Source organism: Arachis ipaensis, chromosome B3, assembly GCF_059453495.1.
Source record: "Arachis ipaensis isolate K30076 ecotype BB chromosome B3, ASM5945349v1, whole genome shotgun sequence".
Classification (NCBI taxonomy): Eukaryota; Viridiplantae; Streptophyta; class Magnoliopsida; order Fabales; family Fabaceae; genus Arachis; species Arachis ipaensis.
Window position 1 is genome coordinate 18,815,399 of NC_142438.1, and position 10,970 is coordinate 18,826,368.

The 10,970-nt window shown below is 37.5% G+C and overlaps 1 protein-coding gene across 1 annotated transcript; it reads right to left on the minus strand.

Annotated features, from left to right (window-relative positions):
* Positions 1–3,418: 3,418 nt before the first annotated feature.
* LOC148569972 (uncharacterized) lies at positions 3,419–4,229 on the minus strand. Its single transcript, XM_088506762.1, has 2 exons — positions 4,004–4,229; positions 3,419–3,900 (listed from the first exon to the last, which is right to left on the minus strand). Exons 1-2 carry the CDS (start codon positions 4,227–4,229, stop codon positions 3,419–3,421), a joined length of 708 nt encoding a protein of 235 aa, XP_088362888.1.
* Positions 4,230–10,970: the final 6,741 nt, after the last annotated feature.

Genomic DNA, 10,970 nt, shown 5'->3' on the forward strand with positions numbered 1-10,970 from the left:
AATTTTAAAAATAAATTTAAAAAATATCTTATATTTCAAAGACTAATTTAACTATTAACCCTTGTTAGTAACCTGAATCTAAATGCTTCACTCGCTAGTCGATACTGCTACCATCCTCAAGCTTCTTCCTGTAACTCTCTCTCTCTCTCTCTCTCTCTCTCTCTCTCTGTACAGTTGTATGTCACCTGCTTTGGTGTTCTGTCGTCGTCCTGCTTATGCATGTTCTTTTGCTCGTCGACAAGGAAGAACGCCGCACTCGTCCCTGTGCTTTGTTGCTGCTATGACCTCCTCTCTTATGCTCCGTTCTGCTCTACCTCTCTTCACCTACCTTTAGAGGTAACTGAAGTTATTCCCTTTCTCTATTTAGTATTTTGGATATCTAATTAGAGAACTTCAGACAAGTCTAATTCGTTCTGTCCATAATATGCTCAAATCTTTCAAAAAATAACTCCAAGTTTGTATAGTTTTGGTTTATCTTCAAATCCTTAAATTTCCAATTTATGTGCCCTAGCCTGTGAAGCTCAAATTACCTGAAATTACCATCTATTAGAAGATGATAGATATGTGGTTGGTGCTGCCTTTGGAGTAGATCAAGTATTGTCTGTATTTGAGTATACAGCTGAAATGGGGTTTGGATATTTTTTTAAGTTAGTAACATGATGATGCGAAGCAGTGATGTTGGCTACCATCTATGTACTCGGATTTATTGACAAAAGATAAAACTATCAGTACTAAGTGTTGGAAGTTTTTGCAGATTAGAGGTTGAATGAGTAAAACAATCGAGATGTTCTGAAGGAAGATCCAGGTTTTGATAAAGCTCCTTAGCTTTCTTTAACGGTTGTTGCAACAGATTTTGCAAAAAAAGTTGTTGAACAAGGATTATCAAAAAATAATCAGCTATAATAGCTAAGGAGCTCTTAGAGGCTATCAGGTATTCAACCTTTCATGCATTTTTTCCATGAAAATTATAATTATTGTAGAAACCTCCATTTTTAGCATTATTTTTTTGGTCATTAATGTGTATTTCTATGTTGGACTATATCATATTCTCTCATGTAAAAATTTCTTGTAATTTTGTATATAACTCTGTGTTGGGTTTTATTAATCATAAGCCATCTTATGGTAAAGATTAAGCGCAAATAGAATCCAATATGTTGCATAAAATATGCTTGCATATACTTGGTTAGAGAGTAAAGTATAGGATCGAAATTTTCATAAATGAGTTCCATTTGTACTTTCTTAACTCAGAATAAGTTTGACTTCCTAATATATGGGTTTTCCCCCTGATTTGATAATCTTATTCTGTTTGATATCTTGTCAAAAGGAAACAATAAATTTTTGGAAAGAACTGAAGAATAAGATGCTTGATATGCGTGCTTTACTATATTCATGTGCGATTTGACTATTTTACTTTGCCTCACATACACTTAATTATTTGACCTTAATAATCTTTTCCAATAGTTAAACATAGAATTGTGCATAGTTATGAAAACCCATGACTCAATAGATTCCTGGGAAATATTTCTAATGTTTTCTATATGGATAAGTAGTCAACTATTGTTACTTATTGATTGTTTGTGATATTTGTGATCATTATTTTAGTAATTATGGATCTTTACTTAGAAGGAAAGGAAAGAAAAAAGGGAGTGCTTAACTGAATGCTGTTACCAAAGAACTCATATCCTTAAGGAGAAATTTTCCTAGTGAATACCCATAATGGTCCCTGAAATTTGGGTCGTTACTCAATGTGGTCCCTGAGATCCCAATTGCACCATTGTAATCCACCAGATACAGCTCCGGGTACCATAATAGTCCCTGGACAATTTTCCGGTGATGAGTCATCAGCAAGACGCTGATGTGGCTTCATTTTGCCACGCTGAATGGTGTCAACGGCTAGTTGAGCTGGCACAGTTTCAATTTATACCCAATGTGGTCCCTCCCCCTATATTTAACCCTAAATTCCCAAATGTTCAGTAAGTTAATTTCTTCCTCTTCTTCATCGTTGTTTTTCCATTCTTGTTGTTGCTGTTGTTCTTGGAGCTGGAAGTGAATATCCATGATGGGTGGTGGAAGCACTAGAGTTGGAAGCTCTATTAGTTCACCGTGCAGTGGCCATCGGACGAGAACGCAAAGCAGAAGCAGAAGATCCGGGGTGCCGGAATGGTGCGGTTGCGGCTGCCGGCCAGTTCTCAGGTGGTCTGAGATAGATTCAAACCCAAATAAACCATTTTTTGGTTGTCCCAATTATAATGTGAGTTATCAGTATTACTTGTGTTGTTATGATTGTTCATTCTTACCTGACTGTTCTTCTCTTGTTCTTCTTTCCTGAAGTTTGAGCATGTTATATGTTTGCTTGATTACAGACAAGTGGAAAGAGATGGTGTGGGCTTTTTGTGTGGGCAGATACTGGGCAGGATGAACCAGTTGAGAAACCAGAATCTTATGGAGATAATCATGAAGTGAAGATGAACTTTGATTGGAGGCTTGGGAGATTAGAAGAAGATGTCTGGAATCAAAAATTGGTTAACCAATTGTTGGTATTAGTTGTGTCTGTATTGATTGTGTTAATTGTTATCATGTATTGTAAAGCCTGAGTTAAAAGAGTTGGTGGTGTGTACCCTGTATTCATTGAATGAACAATATGTAAAAAATGATAACATGATTATGGTATTAGAAACTGTTGAATGGTGTTTGTTGATGGAATGTAAACTTGGATAACTCAATTAATTAAAACAGTAATATGCTAAAGAAGGCAGCATAAGTGATTGAAAACCAGCCAACACTGAATTAAGATAATGGTTCAAACTCAAAAGATAATTGTATTAAGACAATGGTTCAACTTATCACAGTTAGTCACATAACACAAACGGCAGCCAACTAACATGAGCATGTTAAACAAAGTTGCCTCAAAAGAGAGGACTTTATAGCAAAACATAAATGATTGTTTTTTCCTTGTGTAGTCTTTGTCTAGCAAAAAGTATTAACATCAAAACAGATAGCCCTATACATATTAAGCTAAAGTCTTCAATTCTTCTTTCTTGGAGCCTTAAATCCTGGAGTTGGGATGAACTTCATGTAATTGACAAGTCTTGTTGCAGTTCCTGAACTAGCACCCTGCATCGGATTCACTGGGACAGAAGTTGCTAGTGGAGAGGATCTTCTCCTTGGTGATAATTTTGAAGGCCTTTTTATTCCATGATCTTAGAAATTATTTACATTACACATAAATGATGATTCACTTGAATCACAAAAAATTTAAGAAATATAAATAGGAAGTTACCTTTTGAGAATCTTCTACATCAGAAGCAGTTGGCTAAGATATATCTATCTCTACAGGTTATACATCAGAAGTGACTTGGCCAATCTTAGTAGACTGCACAAGAGGATTGTCTTCTCCATCACGTTGGTTACCATCATCTTAAGGCTGCTGAAGTTGCTGCTCAGATGCAGGGGCACCTCCTTCATTTTTCTTCTTCTTATTAGCCTCAGCAGCTGCAGTAGCATCACAAGCTCTCTTCTTCTTACAACCTCTCTTTGTATGTCCTTTATCACCACAGAAACTACAAGTAAAGGGGCCCAACTGCCTCGTTAGATGAACATTATCTCCATTGTTACTCTGAGGCTTGGGATCAGCTTTAGACTTTTTAGATCCTCCACCACCCTTCTCATCAGCATCCATCCGTCTTTTCATCTGTAGTTTTCCAGGTTTCCTCTTTATTTTTAGTGCATGTGGACTGTTACATTCTTCTGCATGCTCCCATAATGGTTGTCCAAGAATTGGATTAATATGATAATTATATGTTTTCCTATATGACTCCATTGTTAGCAAGCAATGACAAAAGTCTTCTGGTGGCTTGTTAACCCGAGACAGTGTAGTACATGCATGCACACAAGGAATACCTACATACAAACAACAGCCACAACAACCATGGGTTTTAGTCATATACCATTAATCAGATTATTACTATAGCACAAAAACAATTATTATAGCAATGCAAATAACCTGTAAGCATCAAAAATTGGCAAGTGCATAGTCTTTTTCCTAAGTCCATCACATGATTAGTTGGGTGGCCATGCACCTCAAACTTTTCGTATCCGTTGTCCCCTGTCCAAATAGGCTTCCAATTCTTAGATTCTTTTCTAACTTTCTCCAGTTGACTCTTTATAACTGGTGTGAGCACTCCAGTGTGATTGTTTAGTTTCACCTTGTTCTTGGCTATGGTCCGCATTACGAACAAGCCTTATTATCCGGATAATATACCATTGTTCCTTCTTGATCTTCTTTGAAATCATCCCTGTGATGAAACATAATATCCAACATCTCTCCCATCTGCAAAAAAAAATTCAAAACCCATTACTTGACAATCAAGAAAAACACAAATAGATTTTTCTGTCCTATTTACACTAACTATTCAATAAAAAAAAAAGAATAATACATGTACACAAACAGATTTTAGTGTCTTATTTACATAATTATTTGTAGGATATAGTCACTTTATTTAGTACAAGACAAATATAATATTGTTGTTTAATTAAACCTTTAAGAGTGAATTCATAATTGTGAGGTTTATTTTTTTCCAAAAATACACAAAAATCAGCTATACAAATATATTTGTATGTATGTGTATATACACGTTTGTATGTGTGTTATCATACATATATTTATTATATATTTTACATTTTAATATGTATTATATATAAATTAAATAATTGAATGACAAATTAAGTAATTGAATAACAAAGTTCAGTTTTATGTGCTGTACCCTGTATGCGTCTGTTTCAATTTTTGTGACAATAAATCATATTCTAAATTGAAACAATATGTTTTGAAAAACTAAATAAGATTGTCTCTGGTTATTTTTATTTTTCTTAGTTATCTAAAAAATAAAAAACAAAATTGAAAGCAAACGTGCACAACCATATATAGATAGGCTTTTCTAAAAGGTCAGTTTGTATTTTGCACTCTGGTAACTGGCAAGTTGGCAATCCCATAATAGGTATGCAACAAATATAATATTGACTCCTAGACATGGAATTTTTATTTGAATATGTATGTTTCAAGTTCCATACCATCACATCTTCTACAAACTTAATAAAGAGTATACTTTTATGATAATATGTTGCTGTTTATTTCCAATCTTCTAATAAAATTAAAATTGAGCCTTGTTGCTCTCATCTCGTTTCTCCATAGCGGCTCTAAGCTCATCAACTTGGTTGGTGGAAGATGGAGAGGTTTGGTTGGATTGTTGTCTATGGTATGGTGCTTGGTACTTGGTGTAGTTGTTTTGGTTTTGGTTGGAGTGACTTTGGTTGGCTTGGTAGTTGGTGTTGTTATGGTGGTATTGAGATGAAGATTGGTTGTTGTTGTGATGAGAAGGAGAGTTGTTCCATCTTTGGTTTTGATTGCTCCCTTGTGCATTATCCCTCCACCCTTGATGTTGATTACTACCATGAGGGTAGTTGTTTTGGCTTTGAGAAGGATAGGGTAGACGGTTGTTGTAATTCACATTGGCCACTACAAGGGCATGCTCCTCTTGGATTTGATGGCATTGATTGGTGTAATGAGTGGTGCTAGAGCACAAACTACAAATCCTAGGAGGGCCTTCAATTTGAGCAACTGGAGGTGGGGCTTGGATGGCTTGGATGGAGTAGTATTCCTTTTGATCCTTTTGGATTTGTGTAAGGATGGTGGTCATATCCCCAAGTGCTTTGGTTAGGATTGCTTTGGAAGGTGACGGTTCTACCACACCTTTGAGAGGATTACTTCTCACCCTTGTGTGTTGTGTAGCCTCGGCAACATTCCTTATCAAATTCCAAGCTTCTCCCTCCGTCTTGTTTTTCGAAAGGGAACCACCACTAGAAGCGGTGAGATATCTTCTATCTTCCACACAAAGACCTCCGGTAAAGTAGCTAATGAGCAAGTGAGTGGTCATTCCATGGTGTGGACATAACTCTAATAGCCTGTTGAACCGAGACCAATACTCGTACAAACTCTCTTGGTCTCTTTGCATTATGCCCGAAATCTCCTTCCGGATGTAGTCGGTCTTCTCCGGTGGGAAGAATTTATCAAGAAACTCTCTTATCAAGAAATCCCAGTTGGTCACAATCTCATCCGGTAGCGAATAAAACCATGTCTTTGCTTGCCCTTCAAGAGAGAAAGGGAAGGCGAAGACCATGATAGCCACCTCATCGGCTCCATGCCTTCGAGCCGTAGAACAAGCAACTTGAAAATCCTTTAGATGTCGGATGGGGTCTTGACCCGACAACCCATGATACTTAGGAAGTAGATTTATCAAGCTACTCTTCAATTCAAAGTTTGGATCAAGGTTAGGATACCTTGCTTGCAACGGTTGAAGTATGATATCCGGAGCTCCTTGCTCATACAAAGTGATCCAGCATGGTTTCGCCATGTGTGGCTCACCTGTAGGATGCAAAGATGTATTAGTAGTGCCAACAGAAGAATAGGAAGTAGCAGACTCCAAGTCACTCTCGGTGACGTCTAGTGATTTGGTATGTTCCTCAAGAGAGTCTGAAGTACTAGCCGTATAGTCCAACCGCCGTCTAGCTTGCCGAGTGTGTAACAAAGTTCTTTTAATTTCGGGATCAAAATCGGCTAAGCTAGAATTTGGTTGAGACCGAGTCATCAAACTTGAGAGTCATAGCACAAATATAAGAAAAATCTAAACTACACCTAAATATTGAAAGAAAGTAAACTATCTACAATATTCACATATTCACATAACCAATATCAAGGCATATGTTGCAACCATTCCCCGGCAATGGCGCCAAAAATTTGATGCGCGCTCATGGACTATGTCGGTAAAGAATTTCTCAATAAAGTTACGTTGCAAGTATAGCTCTACCAACAAAAATCCTTGAGGATCAAATTTAGAAAGGAATTTGGTTGTCACAAGTTCAACCAATAAAAATAACCGAAGTATTCAAACCTCGGGTCGTCTTACGAAGAATGGGCAAACATGTGCTTCAACATTAGTTAGAAATCCGGGGTTGTGAGTTATGAGCAAGAAATTAAATGAGAAAGCTTAACAAGCGAGTAATCTTAAAATGCAAGAAACTAATTCAAATGGCTAAGCAAGATGTGAGAAATTCCAAACTAATGAGAAAACCTTCAATATAATTCTATTCTAAAACTTAGCAATGACTATAACTAAGGAAAGACAAGTAGGAATTTGAGTTTTCAAATATGAATAATAAAAGCAACTCTTGGCTAGGCATGGGAATTGGGGTCACTATCCTTGTCTAATAACCATATCTTGACAATTATGAGGAACCAAACTCATTAAGTCTACTTCTATACTTGAAGTACGTTAAATGGCTTAGTCAACATCAACCCATAAGGTCTAACCTCACTACTAATTAACCTAGTAGTAGGCTAGTGTCAATGGCTATCAAATTGACCACTAAGAGTTCCCAAATCATCAAATCCATTAGACCCAATGACTCAAATTTACCCAATTCCCTTAGCCTAGGCCAAGAGTAAAAAGAACTACTCCATAATCAAGGTAAACAATTCATCAAACACATGGTAAGAATTAACATAAGACATGTTCAAAATGCAATTAAATTGAAACTAGAAAATACCCACTAACAATTATCAACATACAATCACTCAAACAACACAATTAATCATAGAAATCATCAATGTAACATTAACAAAGCTAGATTCACAACATTCATGAAATGGGTAGAAATTGACAATTGACAAGAATTCATAAAACTAATACAAGATCTAAGCAAAATTATACTAGGGAATTCAAATTAAACAAGTAAAACTAGTAATTAATAAGATCCAATTCAGAATTCAACAAGGGAAGATCAAATTAAAGCTAGATCTAGAGAGGAACAAGGGTTTCTCTCTCTAGAAAAACAAAGAACCAAAAACTAGCTAAAAATGTGTCTAAGTGTAAAATGAATGATCCCCCCATTTTTCCCTTGCATCCTTGGGTCTTTTCCATGCAGAAACAGCTTGAATTTGGGCCTAGTGAGCCTCAAAAATCTCCAGGCACGATTACATTTAATGAGGTCACGTGCAGCTTTCCGCGCGTGCGCGCCAAGTGCGCGTGCGCGTCGGTTGGAATTCTCTGGCCCCCGCGGATGCGTCCCTCCTTGCGTGCCGCTTCTAGCTATCCTCATCCATGCGTGCGCGTGGAGTGCGTGTGCGCGCCGGTGCTGAAGTTCCCAAAATCCAAATCTTCATGTTCTTTCCTCTTGTGCATGCTTTCTTTCTCTCTTCTAGGCTATTCTTACCCTATTAATCTTGAAATCACTTAACAAATACATCACGGCATCGAATGGCAATAAAAGAGGATCAAAATATAGCAATTCTAAGGCAAAATAAGCATGTTTTTCATCATGGAGCAATATTAGGAAGAGAACACAAAACCATGCATTTCTTGTGAATAAGTGCGGAAAATATTGACAAAACTCTCCAAATTCTACACAATATAAACTACAAAATTGGGGTTTATCAAATCTCCCCACACTTAAACCAAGCATGTCCTCATGCTTAAAATAAAAAGACCAAAGATCATGGTGAGAAAGGGTTTATGAAATGCAAACTACCTAAGTGAATGCATGCAACTAATGTAAAATCATCTATCTACTTGGTCAAGGATAAATTCATCCTCCAAGAACACATATGAGAATATAGGGTAAAAATGATATGTAGTTCATGAATCCTACCAATTTGAACATCAGCATGAAGTGCATACAACTTGCTAAATGAACGCTTGTGAAAGCCGGGAATAAGGAGTTGAGCATCGAACCTTCACCGGAAGTGTATCCGCTCTATTTGCTCGAGTGTATAGGGTTCCTCACTCAATCCTCTCCTAATCATGCTTTCCAAGATTTTTCTTTCATCTGACAATCAACAATTACTTAATGCATGCATACAAGTATCATGAGGTATTATCACGGATTGTAACGTGGCTAGGGTGAAGGTAAGGATGTATATGGCCAAGTGAGCTTAAAATTTGAGTCCTTGATTAACCTAGAATCCCACTAGACACATAGAACAACCTATAAAACTATAATGCATTACCTAGCTACCCTTGAGTTTCACTTTTTGCATACTCATGCATTCTTTTCAATTCACATCCTATATGCATTGTTTTTATTACTTTATCTTGGGGCATTTTTGTTCCATTTCATTGTTTTCTCTCTTTTTTTCATATTTTTGTCTCTTATATATTTTTTTCTTTTCTTTTTCATACATTCTCATATATACACATATGAATTTCTACTCTTTTTTCTTTTTTTTTTTGGTCCCCTTTTTTTTTCTTGGGGTTTTTTGTACAAAAGTTTCAATGCATATGGTTCAATCATCCAATACATGAGTATGTTCTCAAATCCTAGAATTTTCAATTACAACTACAATACACCTCCTTACATCTACCCAAATTCCTAAGTATACCCTCCCAATTGAATGATATACATCCTAACTTTACCTAAGCTAATCAAGGATCCAAATTTAGGGACATTCATGGTTTTCTGCTTAAGGTTGTTGATGTGCTCTTTTTAAGAACAAAGAGGGTTTATCATAGGCTCAAAATTGGTTAGCAATGGTAGATAAAAGGTTTAAGGCCATTTGGGAGAAGTGACTATCGAAACGACGGCCTCGATCATGTAAATACATTCATACACAAGTAATGGACATATAGAATCAGAAAAAGCAAGGATTACAATCATAGAGAGAGAATAATGCACACAAGAATGGAAAATGATAGTTAGAAGATGTAACCATGCAATAGGCTCAAAACTTACATGCTTGTGTTCTTAGCTCAATCACTATGTTCCAAAATACATTCTTAAAGCAAGTTTTCCGCAAAATTTTTTTTTCAAAATTTGGTAGGGTACCCCAAAATCACAGTTTCTTGAGGAAGAAGTCATTATTTTGACCAAGAAACTCTATAGAGATTAACTACCATGAAAGGAATATTTACAAGCAAGACTAACTATACATGCAATGCACTAACTACTAAGCAAAAGATAAATCCATGGGTATTGAAAGGAAGAGATTGTTACCCATGGAGATCGATCAAACAACCTCCCCACACTTAGAATTCAGCACGGTCCTCCGTGCTACCAACAATGCGCAAGGGACGGTCGGGACCGGAACCATCACTACCCCCTTCATCAGAGCTCCCATCACTTGGGTTTGAGGTGGATGTGAATATTTCGGGTTCCTCCATGCTAGGGGTAACACAACGCAGAAGCTTCTTGATATAAGTGTATCGGCGTTGGTTGCGCCGCTCATATCTATCAATCTTCCGGTGTAGATCTTCTATCCTTTGATGTGTGGATCTCAGTGGTGGTGGTGATGATGAGGTAGAAGGAAAAATAAGTGGAGGGGCCATGTCAGGGCTTGGGTTGTTCATGGAAAGATGTAGGTATTTTCCGCTTGGGACCACATCGCCCTTAGCCGGAACTATAATCTTCATATCCGTGGCTTCCCAAGGAACACCCACGGCAGCAACTAAGTCAGATACCAATGCTGGAAATGGCAAATTACCCCGGGTGTGTACTTGACTCATCGCTTGCTTAACAAGAAGCGGAATGTTCACCGGTCTCTCCGTGAGAACATACCAAACAAGCAAGGCGAGATCCGCCGTGAAGGATGACTTGTGGGTGCTAGGTAGCACATAGTGAGATAGGATCTGGGCCCAAGCTCTAGCTTCTACAGTGAGTGAACGTGCGTCAATGCTCTTGGGCCGCATCCAGAGTCGACCTTGGATCCAAAATGTCTCTGGCTCAGCAATGACTCGGAGGATCGAGTCCCAATTGAATCCAAACTCTTCTCGCTGACGTAGGACTTCTTGGTAGCCATCCATGTCACTTGGTACCGGTAGGACATTAAACACTTACTGAATAGCCTCCTCTGAAACTGAGGCTTGCTTCCGGCGCATGTATACCAATTGAAGAGAGGGAAGATGGTAGTTAGTGTAGAATTC